At 42.1% G+C, this 14,127-nt stretch overlaps 1 protein-coding gene across 2 annotated transcripts in view; it reads left to right on the forward strand.

The window, feature by feature from the left end:
• The first annotated feature begins 306 nt into the window (after window positions 1-306).
• Window positions 307-14,127, forward strand: part of epyc (epiphycan) — a 29,359-nt gene continuing 15,538 nt past the window's right edge. Inside the window, exons 1-2 of one of the 2 annotated variants that reach the window (XM_033038035.1) lie at window positions 307-531; window positions 1,855-2,067. In XM_033038035.1, coding sequence (XP_032893926.1) covers window positions 337-531; window positions 1,855-2,067 — 408 coding nt within the window. In that variant the 5' untranslated portion in view covers window positions 307-336. Of the gene's footprint in view, window positions 532-1,624; window positions 1,649-1,854; window positions 2,068-14,127 lie in introns of those variants that run through there. The other variant, XM_033038036.1, reaches the window with a different exon arrangement.

The following is a 14,127-nucleotide window of genomic DNA, read 5'->3' on the forward strand; positions in this document are numbered from 1 at the left end:
AAAGTTGAGTAAATTTAAAATGGAGCGAACATCGTAGTTTCTAATACAAGTTTTCATCAAGACCCAAATAATAATGGGCTTTATTTGCTGTATGATCCAGGGCTGAAGGCATTGTTTCTCATCAGTATACAATCATCAACAAAATTCATTTTTGATTGTTAATTTGATTGCAAAATAGTCTCTGAGACACTGATGCTCTAAGCTTTGTCACAGAAAATGCTTGTGCGACACTCGCAAAGCTTTCCCTAGCCTAGACTGCAAACCTTTTGGAAATCTCAGGGTCTTGTGTGCAGGTTTTTTTTCCCTGAGACACTTGCAGAGGTAGTATTAGGTTACATGAAAGTAAACACTGTGTCACAAAGTCTACACAGCCATAGCTGCAGCAGCGCACACAGTGGGCAAAGCCAGCTGCAGTTCATTCAAGGGAAGCCCCTGAATCTCATAAATGTAGCTTCATCTTATGGTATTGAATTTCGCCATCATTTTCTCTACTTTTTGCCAGTGGACCATTTCAGAAGATATCAACTGAGGGTGAGTATTGGGCTTTCAATACATTTATAGAATCTAAATCAGTTCCATTTTTCTTATTGGATTACATCTGCATAAAACTACAGATCAATCTATAAAGTGCTGATGACGCAATTGCAAATTTTAATCAAACTGTTCACCATCTAGAATCCTTCAGAAGGAATGATTATAGGGCAATGGATCAAAGAAGGCCAAACTTTTGTAAGGCAGATACAATGCTGATATTGTGGACATCTTTTCAAACATGGAAAAGGAAACTGCTTTTAATTTTTGCTGTATATTAAGTTTTTTTTACTAAATTCTATACTGCAGCAAAGGGGATCACAGAGAGAAGACTGTTTCAGGGGAGAATGTGCAGAGCTTCACCTAGCCAAGGAAAATAAGGCTGAGATAGTGAGCAGCATTCAAAATGAGATTGTTCCAGCTCCAATTGAAGAAGCTTTAATTTATCACAAGATTTAATTTGAAAACCCCATTCCACAAGTGAATCCAATGACCTATGAAAAAGGTAAAAGTGGATTTAAAATTATACTTGAGTAAATTTAAAATGGAGTGCACATCACAGTTTCTAATATAAGTTTCCACCAAGACCTAAATAGTAATGGCCAGCACTTGCTGTATGATCCGGGGCTGAAGGCTTTGTTGCTCATCAGTATACAATCATCAGCAAGATCGTATCCATTCACGGATTATCCATTTCCCATTTTTGATCAAATTTAAAGGAATGTTCTATTTCTCGGATTGAATCTAAGGTAGCGTGTTCAGACTTTGATTCTATTTACAGAACCTCGGCCACAGTAGGTATTCTGACAAATAAGAGTCACAAAGTATCACTGTACAAAGTCAACCTCAATATTTTACGGTTTGACTGCACAGTTTATGTGAAGACGACTGAAAAAGGAAACCAGTGTGAAATCCTTGGGTTTCTCCACAGTCGTCAGCTCCCAAAGGAATTTCATGTAGCCATGATTAGTGAAAGTCTATACACAGACTTGCTTTCATATGGAAAATAAACAAATTGGTAGTCTCCACAAGCTGAAATGTAATCTGAGGGGCATATTTACTGGAAGACTTCATTTGAATTCACTTGCTTGAGTAAACTAGCATTTGGTTGTATTTGGTTTGTAATAGATTTTATGATTGGAATGTATTTATTATGTCAAGGCATGTCAATTTTATTAATAAAAGATCATAATCTAATGGAACTGGGAGGACAGAGAATCTCCACAGAATAAACAAGCAAATCCATTACTCTTGGATTTTAAACTTAAAAAAAAAAGCACTTCCTTTTAAAGAAGTGTTAACGGTACCATTTATTTCTTCAAGAATTCAAGAATGAAGACCTTTGCTCTTCAAATACTGGTGGGATTTCTGCTCCTAGAGGCGGTTCTTGCTGCTCCTGCAAGGAATGAGAAGAGAACAAAGTTGAAACAAATACAATTATTACCTGACGATCACATTGAAGATCTCGACTATGTCAATCAGGAAGCAAGTACTTTGTATGACTATGAAGAAGAGTTGATCATTAGTGAACCTGAGGTAACCGCTTTAATTCTCCCAGATGAATATCTAGATGTGTAGCGTTTATATAAAAATACTTTGAACCTTCTGCAGTTTTAACCGGAATGTGTCATTCAACAAGGGAACCCTTTTGTGTAGAAAGGAACTGCAGATGTTGGTTTCTACCAAAGATAGACGTAAAAAACTGGATTAACTCAGCAGGTCAGGCAGCATCTCTGGAGAAAACTAAAAGGTGATGTTTCGGGTCGGGATCGTTTTCACTCTTTCCTAATAAATTCTTCTTCAGGCTACAGTTGTTAATTGCTGGTAATATTTTAAAAATTACCCTGTATTGCAATTGTTGATAATTTTGGTCTCAAGGTTCAGTAGTTATGTATATTTAAGGAAGAGCTGGATTAGTCTGGATGGGGCACTCAGTATTAAGGTCTAATTTTTAACGCGATAAACTGTATTTTTTTAATGCATTGTTAAATTGTGTTTTATAAGCTCAGTGTGTATAAAAAGTGTGATTTTTTGAAAATAAAGTGATAACTCATGCTACATTGCTACTGAGTACCAAATGTAATATTCAGTTTAAGTGTTGGTGTCAAGGAAACATTGAAATAATATCAAATTACTGTGAAGAATATATTAGATAATTGATATTGATTTTAGCCATTGTATGAAACCTTACCCAAGAAATTGCCAATGCATTCAGTCTTGTGCTAAGTGGCACATTTGTCAAACTCAATAATCTGGACCAGACATCTCAGCAGATTAGTTTAGTTTAGTTTGGAGATACACTGCGGAACCAAGCCCTCTGGCCCACCGAATCCGCACTCACCAACGATCACCCTACACTAGTTCTGTCCTCCACATTAGGGACAATTTGCAGAAACCAATTAACCTACAAACGTGCAAGTGTTTGGGATGTGGGGGTAAACCAGAGCACTCTGAGAAAACCCACATGGTCACAGGGAGAACGTGCAAACTCCGTATGGTCAGGATTGAACCCGGGTCCCTGGCACTGCAAGGCAGCAACTCTGCAGCAGCGCCACTACTGTTCTGGAACGTAAAAAATCAATAACCACCCTGATGGCATTCAATTTTTTAAACGAACAGTAGGTTGTGGAGTTCAAATCTGTGTTTTATACTCAAACTCTAAAGACCCAGTGTCTCTGCTTTTCAATACATCATTTAAGCCAGTTCAACCAGAATTCCTACTGCAGCAAAACTAGGCTGGACGTTTGAGACATTTATAAATTGTAGTCTGCAACTTCTGGAGATGGAGGAGCAGACTGCTTGGGACTGGCAAGTTGCAAGTAGTTTTTTCTCTTCCAAATAAATCAATGTGAATGCAAAGTGGAACTAAATCTTAATTAAATCCTTTGTTTTTACAATAATTATTGTAATGATTATATTCTCGTTAATAAGCATCATAACCACATTTGTTATGCATCAAAGTTAAATGACAATAATTAAAAAATATTAGTTTGCAAGACTCATTTAAGAAACAAATTACATCAATCAAGAACAACATAATCGTGCATAATGCTTTCAAAATGAATGGTAAAGCAAATTAAATAATCAAACAATCTCGAGGATGCAGCACATCACATTAAAGTACAAAGCAGATTATTGTGCCACTATTATGATACATTAAAAAGTCAAATTGGATGATCCTCAACAATCAAGGAATGGAATTAAATACCACAAGCTGTGCCAGAATATATCTCCATCATTTAAACAGACCAATATACCTCAAACGTAAAGCACTACTTCGAGGAATAATTAACTCACTTATTCAAACGCATTCAACTATCTCGAAAAATAACTTTACTCTTAGTTTCGTTTATAATTGCCACGTGTACCGAGGTACAGGGGAAAGCTCCTTTGTTGCATGCAATCCAGCCAATAAAAAGATTATACATGATTACATTCAAGCTGTCCACAGTGTACAGATACAGGATAAAGGAAACAACATTTAGTGTTTTTACGAGGGCTTTCATTACCAAGAAAGCCAAGGGGCAGCCAAAAAAAATCTCCAAACAAATGCCCTCTAGAGGGCGAGATGGGCATCCATTTTCTGTTGTATTTGGAAATATGCCCATCAGCATTTGAGTTATACTTTGCAAAATATTCCATACCAACACATTCTATGATATTCAGTCATAGAGTCATACAGCGTGGAAACAGGCCCTTCAGCACAACTTGCCCACTTCAGCCAACATGTCCCAGCTACACTAGTCCCAAGAGTCACCATTCATTGACCAAGAATGTAGACTCCTAGATTATTTACACCGATAGCCAATACTGTAAGAGTAAATTTAATCCTTTAACTCTAAATCTTGACAGTGCTGAGATTGTACTGGTTATAATCAACATTGGTGTAGGAAATGATATGCATTAGAACACAAACCTAGAAATTATAAATCAGTGAGACTCAAACATAATATCCAAATAGAAGATAACAACGATCTTTTCTTTTCATTTGTTAGTATGCTACATATTAAATCTTCAAAATGTCATCAACACTTTCAGACCATGTGTATGAATAAATAAACCACAGCAAAGTAAAAACCTTTATGATTGATCTTTTCTTGAATCTAAGCAGTTCCAAAGCATTTTCAGTCTAAATAACCACCTTTGAAGTGTAGTTACCATGTGTTAGAGTAAAGGGCCTGTCCCACTGTACGAGTTCATTCAAGAGTTCTCCCGAGTTTCCCCTGATTCGAACTCGGAAAATTACGGTAATAGCTGCTCGTAGGTACTCGGGGCTCACGTGGACATTTTTCAACATGTTGAAAAATCTTCACGAGCCTTCACGAGCTTGCCACGTTTCCCGAGTACCTGCCGTTAGCGTTACGAGCCGCTAAGAGACGTCCCGAGCTCCGACGTACCTGCTACGTACATTCTATGTGCTTACCACGAGTTTGATTTTTTTTTTTAAACTCGGGAGAGCTCTTGAATTAACTCGTACAGTGGGACAGGCCCTTTACTCAGTAGGTCAGACAGCATCTCTGGAGAACATGGATAGGTGACATTTCAGATCGAGAACCTTCTTCAGACTAGAAGGGTCTCGAACCGATCATCACCTATCCATGTTCTCCAGAGATGCAGCCTGATCTGTTGAGTTACTCCAGCACTTTGTATCTTTTTAATGTATGAACCAGCATCTGCATTTCTTCATTTCTACATGAAAAAGAGCATACTCTGACAAGTAATAATTAGTACTCCATCTTGTTGACATTGACTGAGAAATATTGGTTGAAACTGGACCAACTTCCTACTTTAATTGAACATAGTGGAAAAAGATATTTTCCATCCACAGGAGAGTACAGATGAGGACATCATAAAGAACCCACACTCATAGAATCATAGATTCGACGTTCGGCCCAACTTGCCCATACCGACCAACATGCCCCATCCACACTAGTCCCACCTGCATGCGCTTGGCCCATATCCCACTTCTTAGGCCCCTTTCGGTCATGGCTGACCATGGGTGTCTCCAGGGTGTTATTCCTTATATGGAGGACGCCTGTGCATTACTTTGTTTAATGTGGGGAGACTGGTGCACAAACAGCCACCCCACAGTCCTTGACAGATCTGGGTCACAATCCAGTGGCATGGAGTCCAACGACCGGAGACCTTTTTCTGCTGCATCCTTCATCCGCCTCCCCAGCCGTTGTGCTCCACAAAGGTCAGCCATCATCCTCGGCCTGTTCCACCGTTGAGGTCTTGGTTGGATTGCTCTTTGTCAGATACCACCCCCTTGATCTTACCGTCATGGGTGGCCCTACCAGGAGCATAGCTCCAGACGGCATCGCTCTCAGGATCTCAGTTCCACACAAGCTTCTCTACCACGACAAGGTGACAATCCACGGAGATCCCACTAAACCTATCCTATCCATCCCTCTGCTCCACACTGGAGTGTAGGCGTAAATGTCGTGCTCAGTGTAGGGAATTTCTGACCAAGGATGTGAGTGCTCCCCTTTGCAACCACCAAGTCACCTTATAAATTAAACAAGCTTATCTCAGACCTATAAACCTTGACAGTGATTTATTTTTGTATTCTGCTATCATCCACACAATGAATGTGGACGGGATGTTTCCCATAGTGGGAGAGTCTATTACCAGAGGGCACAGCCTCAGAATGGAGATGGAGAGGAAGTTGTTTAGTCAGAGGGTGGTGAATCTGTGGAATTTATTGCCACAGACAGCTGTGGAGCCCAAGTCATTGGGTTTTAAGTAGAGATTGACAGGTTCTTGATTTGCATTGGTTATGATGAATATTCACACCCACACGTCTACCTCTCATCCCTCTTGCTCTGCAACCTCACCTTAAAGACTCCAGTCGCAAACTGACCCCAAAACAATGAGCAGAACTGTAGTAGCAAATGGAAAGGCCACGTGGAGTTGGTGTTCGAAGTAACAGGCATTTATTAAAACTGGTGCACGCCAGGAGACCAGTCAAGGCTGACCTGCTGAGCGCACCTTTGGTACAGCTTTTATATTCTCAGCTGACAAGATGACACAGGAGGTACACAAAAATGCTGGAGGAACTCAGCGGGTGCAGCAGCATCTATGGAATGAAGGAAATAGGCAACGTTTCGGGCCGAAACCCTCCTTCAGTTTGCACGTTCTCCCTGTGACCGCTTGGGTTTCAGCCTATTTCCTACGCTCCATAGATGCTGCTGCACCCGCTGAGTTCCTCCAGCATTTTTGTGTACCTTCGATTTTCCAGCATCTGCAGTTCCTTCTTAAACAAGACGACACAGGAACTTGATTAACAGTAAACCTAGGTCTTGATTACTGAATGGAGGCTACAGAAAGACTTAATTAGGTAACAAACTAGGTCTTGATTACAGAATAAAATTACTATCCACAAGTCTAACTTAATTGACAGTAGATCCAATTTTCTGTTACAACGATGGGCGCACACTGTAACATAATGAATGAGTGATGTTCCTGAAACGTGGGTGTCGACATTGCTGCATTCCATGTCTCTACTTTTAGGCTTTGTCTGCAGTTCCCTGTCACCACATGAGCACAATCCACATCACTATTTACTAGTTATTAGCCTTCACTATTCTTTCCCCAACATCAGATATAAAACAACCCGAGCCTATCAAATGTCTCCCTCGGCCCAGCCATGTGTGAAGCTCCTCAGAAATGATGATCAATTGATTTCTAAAAATCTGATTTCTCAAAAATCACTGCTGATTTCTAAAAAAAACTCATGAATGAGATTGCATGCACCAATCCCGCACGTCTTTGGGATGTGGTAGGAAACCCACATGGTCACAGGGAGAACATGCAAACTCCACATAGACAGCACCTGACAAAAGCAAGACAGATTGCATCACAAAAAAAGATCTTACTTTTGAAAGACACAAAATATTTTGGGTCAGGCCAAATGTAGACAGGTGGGGCCAGTACAGATGGGGCATGTTGGTCAGTGTGGGCAAATTGTGGCAAAGGGCCAATTTCCACGCTGCATGACTCCATAGCACTGGAAATGTATTTTGAACTAGGTTATACTCTCTTGGAGAAGTTCCAATGGCACTGATGAAACATCCTGAAACTAGATAATTTTAAGTCAACTTATACCTTACCTTCACCAAAACACTATCTTGGAAACTTTCCAATCAGGTTTCAGGGCTCACCATAGCACAGAGTCTGCCTTGTTGAAGGTACACAATGACCTACTACTCACCGTTGACTCCGGCGACTGTGCAATCCTGCTCCTTCTTGACCTCAGTGCAGCATTTGATACTGTCGACCACACCATCCTAATTGACCATCTCCGGTACAGGGGTGGTATTGATGGCACTGCCCTGAGCTGGTTCATCTCCTACCTCAAAGGTAGGAGTTTCTCAACTAACATAGGCAACTCATTCTCCTCCCCAGCTAATCTCTGCTGTGGGGTTCCACACTGTTCCATCCTTGGCCCCATTCTCTTCTCCCTGTATATGTTCCCCTTAGGCCAAGTCATTGAAAGGCACGGCATTTCCTTCCATTGCTACGCAGACGATACCCATCTCCCCCTGAAGCCCAAAAACCAATCTAATCTGTTTAACCTTACCCACTGCCTCGAGGATATAAAGTGTTGGATGGCCCAGAACTTCCTCCAACTAAACGAGAGTAAGTCTGAGGTGATCCTTCTCGGCCCCTCGGACTCAATCAAAATGATAGCAGGCAGCCTTGGAAGCCTTACCCCACTACTCAAACCTCACGTCAAAAACCTTGACGTGATATTTGACTCAGCACTGAAATTCGACAAACAAATCAATGCCGTGGTAAAAGCTAGCTTCTTTCAGCTTCGGACGATAGCTAAAATAAAACAATTCCTCCAGTTTGATGACCTGGAAAAGATCATCCACACATTCATCTCCCGCCTAGATTACTGCAACTCCCTTTACACTGGCATCAGCCAATCTTCCCTGTCCCGCCTGCAACTGGTTCAAAACGCCGCAGCGAGACTCCTGACGGGCACCCGAAAAAGGGGCCACATCACCCCGATCCTGGCCTCTCTCCACTGGCTCCCTGTGCGGCTCCGTATAAACTTCAAGATCCTCCTCCATGTCTACGAAGCCGTCAATGGGCTTGCCCCCACCTACATAAAAAGTCTTCTCACCCACCACTCCACCTCCAAGCCCCTTAGATCAGCCGACTTGGGGCTGCTGAATATCCCACGGTCTAGGCATAAGCTCAGGGGCAACCGCGCCTTTGCAGTTGCAGCCCCTAGACTGGAACAGCATCCCCTTTCCCATCAGAACTGCCCCCTCCATCGACTCTTTTAAGTCAAGACTAAAGACTTATCGATACTCCCAAGCCTTTCCTGACGTCCTCTGAGTGAGGGCTACATGTATATATGTATGTAGTTTGTTTTGTTGTGCTATTCTTATAACAAATGTAAAGCACTTTGGCCAACGAGAGTTGTTTTTTAAATGTGCTATATAAATAAATGTGACTTGACTTGACTAGATGGTAGAGATGCCACCTCACAGCACCAGAGACACGGGGCTCAATCCTGACCTCAGGTGCTGTCTATGTGGAGTTTGCACATTCTCCCTGTGACCGCATTGGTTTCCTCCCACATCCCTAAGACGTGCGGGTTTGTAGGTTAATAGTCAATTTCCCCTAGTGTGTAGGGAGCGGATATGAAAGTGGGATAATGTAGAACAGGTGTGAACGGGTTGACGGATGGTCGGTGAAGACTCTTTAAAACATAAACACCAACATTTAAAACAGATTCTCTGACATTAAGATCATTATAATGGTCAAATACACAGCCCAGTCTTGTGGTAGCACCAACACAACATGTTTATGCTGCAGGACTGCAGGGAGCTAAGACACTTGCATCACATTCTTAGTTCAATTGTTAGTTGGATTTTGTTCTCCTACACGATCCAAATGATCAAGCCAAACACTTTTTTTTATTAAATATATGTATTTAACAATAACAGAGGAGGTTGCTGAGGTAGGGATTATCACAATGTTCAAGAAGCAATTAGACAGGTACATGGATAGGATAGGTTTAGAGTGATATGGGCCAAATGCAGGCAAGTAGGCCTAGAGTAAATGGGATACGTTGGTCAGTGTGGGCAGGCTGAGCCGATGCATGACTGCATGACTCTCTGACTCCATAACAGTCATAGAGTAATATAGTGTGGAAACAAGCAGGCCCTTTGACCCAACCTGCCCATGCCGACCAAAATGCACCATCTACTCTCGTCCCACCTGCCCACATTGGGCCATATATCTTTAAATCTTTCCTATCCATGTACCTCAGTCATACATCACGGATATAGGCCCTTCAGCCTAACTTGACCACACTGACCAACATGCCCAAACTACACGAGTCCTACCTGCCCGCATTTGGCCCATATCCCTCTAAACCTATCCGATCAATGTACCGGTCTAAATGTTTCTTAAACGTTGAGATAATACCTGCCTCAACTACCTCCTCCGGAACCTAGTTCTTCTATACACCCACCACCCTTTGTATAAAAAATTGCCCCTCAGGTGCCTATTAAATCTTTCCCCTTTTGTAATATAATTGTTAGAAATTAATTATTAGACCTTTAGCTGCCTGCAGTTTACACGGAGAAAAAGAATAAGTGACATTTGGGGTATTTTTCTGACTGGGTATAATCTGCAACTTATCATCGGTGTAAACCAGCATCTGCAATTCCTTCATACGCCCTTTGAGTCCATGTGTTTGTGCACATGTGTGGATAGTGTTTGTTAGTCCTTCGTGGGTAGGAATTCCACGAGACAATTTCATTATTTTAGATTATAAGTTATATGAGCAGAATTAGACCTTTCGGCTCAAGTCTACCCCGCCATTCAATAATGGCTGATCTATCTTTCTATCTCAACCCCATTCTCCTGCCTTCTCCCCATAACCCTTACCACACATACTAATCTAGAGCCTATCAATCTCCACCTTAAAATTACCCAATGACTTGGCCGCCACAGCCTTCTGTGGCAATGACTTCCACAGATTCACCACCCTCTGACTAAAGAAATTCCTCATCCTCTTTCTAAAGGTACTTCCTTTTATTATGAGGCTATGGCCTCTGGTCCTAGACTCTCCCACTGGTAGGAACGTCCATTTTGGATTAGAGAAGATACATTTATTTTGCACCTTTCACATCCTCAGGACTTGGCAGCAAATACAGTATTTTGGAAGGTGATCGCTGTTGGAACGTGAAGTGCTATCATCTAAACTAATGCTTACAACTGCAACATCAGGAATAGTGCAAAGGCATGTGCCTACTGGTCGGCCAAATTCTCTGCTGGGATATGTTGAAAGATCAAAATCCTTGATATTCCAAGCAAATAGCAACCATGGCTCAGTGCCATCAAACTGAATGTTGAAGTTTTAGTTTAGTTCTGAGATACAGCGTGGATAAAGATCCTGTGGCCCACCGAGTCCACACCAACCAGCGATCACTCCATACACTAGCACTATCCTACACACTAGGGACAATTTACAATTTTTACAAAAGTCAATTGACCTACAAACTTGTAAGTCTTTGGAGTGTGGGAGGAAACCGGAGCATCCGGAGAAAACCCACGCGGTCTCGGGGAGAACGTACAAACTCCGTACAGACAGCGCCCGTAGTGAGGATCGAACCCGGGTCTCTGGCGCTGAAAGGCAGCAACTATACCAATGTGCCACCATGCAGCCCTAATTAATCTTTTGAATTGGTTTATGAATCTAAAGATAAAAATAAAGTTTAAGTCCAAAATTTAGAGTATAAAGTTTAAGAGTCTGAGGACAGGCCCCAACCTGAAACGTCACCTATCCATGTTCTCCCAAGATGCTGCCTGACCTGCTGAAGTACTCCAGCATTTTGTCTTTCTTTGCTATAAAAAACATATGCAGTTACTTGTTATACCATATTGTATTTACAAGTGTTTTTGTCTGCTTATTGCTATTTGAACATAATCACTATAGAAAACTATAGTATGAAAGTCAACTTAAGGTCATTCATTTTCAAATTGTATTTCTGGCAAAATTGTTTATTGACTGGTTTAATTGTTCTCACATCACAACAGGCCAGTTTATGGTAGTTATAATTGGATCCATTAAACCATAAAACATAGGAGCAGAATTGGGCCATTTGGCCCATTAAGTCTGCTCCACCATTTTGACTATGAGCAATGCCTGTGCGGAGTTTGTACGTTCGCCCTGTGACCACATGGGTTTTCTCTAGGTGCTCCAGTTCCCTCCCACATTCCAAAGATGTACAGGTTTGTAGCTTAATTGGCTTCAGTTAAAAAAATGTAAATTGTCCCTAGTGTGTAGGATAGTACCAGTGTACGGGGTGATCGCTGGTCAGCACAGACTCGGTCTAAAGTCTAAAAAATATCTAATGATCAGCCTATAGCCAGTCAGAATCATAGAACCATCTAACACCAAAGAAGGCTATTCTGCCCTTCATCCCTAGACCAGATCTCCAATAGAGCTTTTCATTTCCACTCCCCATTAACTAACTCCTGAAAATACTTATTTTTTAAATATATATCCTACATAAGATGTGCAAAACTCTCTACCGCTGGTTGGCAGAACCCATGAGGAATGAACATTTTAACGTTCACCTACACACAGAAGGGGAAGGAAAAGATTCAATAATACTTTATTCAATGATACTTCAATGACACATGTACCTAGGTACAGTGAAATGCTTTGTTGTACACACAACATAGCAAAATCATGTGGCAGACCTCACCCAGGCAGTGAACAAGTGTCACCACATATTGGCTCCAACAAAGTTACGCAAAAATTCAGAACTCACCTCGCTGTTTGAGTAGATTGTAAGATCCTATCCATGGCCCCAACCTGTCAAAGCCAAATCTGCTCCTGTCTAATGTCCACTAATTTCCCCCTACTAACTAGTGATGGTGGCATAGATTGTGTTTTGGTTTATGTTTAAGTATTTTCACCTGTGTGTCATTATCATTCATGTTAATTGAGTTCCCTATTCAAGTTCTGATGTTTGCGGTTTCTGCAGTATCTTTGCTCGGTCTTGGATTTTTCTCCCTTATACAGAGCTTTGTACTCTTGTTATCATGATTCTAGTCAAAGCCTTTTTTGAGTTGAACTTATTCCTGTGTCTTCTCTGTGGTTGGGACTGCTCAGTTTGGAATTTAGACTTTAGAGGAAACAGTGTGGAAGCAGGCCCTTTGGCCCACTGAGTCTGTGCCGACCAGTAATCATCCTATAGACTAATGCCCCTGTCCCACTTAGGAAACCTGAATGGAAACCTCTGGAGACTTTGCGCCCCACCCAAGGTTTCCGTGCGGTTCCCGGAGGTTGCAGGTGGTTGCCGGAGGTTGCAGGTAGTGGAAGCAGGTAGGGAGACTGACAAAAACCTCCGGGAACCTCCGGGAACCGCACGGAAACCTTGGGTGGGGCGCAAAGTCTCCAGAGGTTTCCGTTCAGGTTTCCCAAGTGGGACAGGGGCATAACACTCCAGCACACAAGTGACAATTTTACAATTAACAGAAGCCAATTGTCTTTGGGATGTTCCAACTGAAGCACCTGGAGAAAACTCACATGTCACAGGGAGAATGTATAAACTCTGTACAGACAGCACCTGTAGTCAGGATCGAACGTGGGTCTCTGGCACTGTAAGACAGCAACTCTACTGCTGCGCCACTGTGCTGCCTTGAATACCACATGCATTAGATGTAGTCAGTTCTGGATATCATTATGAAAGGCCTGCTCCTGTGCTGTGCTGTTCTATAGAAACATAGAAAATAGGTGCAGGAGTAGGCCATTCGGCCCTTCGAGCCTGCACCGCCATTCAATATGATCATGGCTATGTTCTATGCATCCTATATGGGTGTGTAACACAGGACTCTCTGCTTTGTAGATTGTTCTCAGAGAGACACTGATACAAACATTAACTGTTGCTCGGTGAAACGTGCTCTCAGATTTGCCCAAAACCTGCTGATCCTCCAGTGCATGAAGCTGTCAGTAGCCACAAGTTGCACATCTCAAGGTCCAGGACTGCATATTGAAGACTACTCCTTACATCCCACCAGCCTCTGCATCCAACACATCATCCTCCGACATTTCCATCACCTCCAACATGATCCCACCATCAGTCTCATTCCCCTTCACTCTCGTTCCACTGACATTCCTTCCTCTGGCTTCACAATTCGCATCTCTTCAATCATTTTGACTTATTTTGACTTTATCCAAACCTCCTCCTCGTATGTGTTCACCTATAACTGGCCACACTTTGTCCTGCCTCTCCTCTATTGCAGCTTTCTTATCCACACCTCCACCCCCCTACAATCAGTCTGAAGAAGGGTCCTGACCTGAAACGTCACCTGCTCATGTTCTCTGACCAGCTGAGTTACTCCAGCACTCTGTCTTTTATCGTATACCAGCATCTGCAGTTCCTCGTTTCTACCATGTGTTGTGTGACACACTGAAGCTTCCGTTTCCTACGGAGAACATAGAACAGTACAGCACATCAACTGTCCATTCGGCCCACAGTGTCTGTGCTGTACTTGATGCCTAGTTAAACTGATCTCATCGGCCTGTACATTATCCATATCCTTTTATTTCCTACA

This window comes from Amblyraja radiata, chromosome 19, assembly GCF_010909765.2.
Source record: "Amblyraja radiata isolate CabotCenter1 chromosome 19, sAmbRad1.1.pri, whole genome shotgun sequence".
NCBI lineage: Eukaryota > Metazoa > Chordata > Chondrichthyes > Rajiformes > Rajidae > Amblyraja > Amblyraja radiata.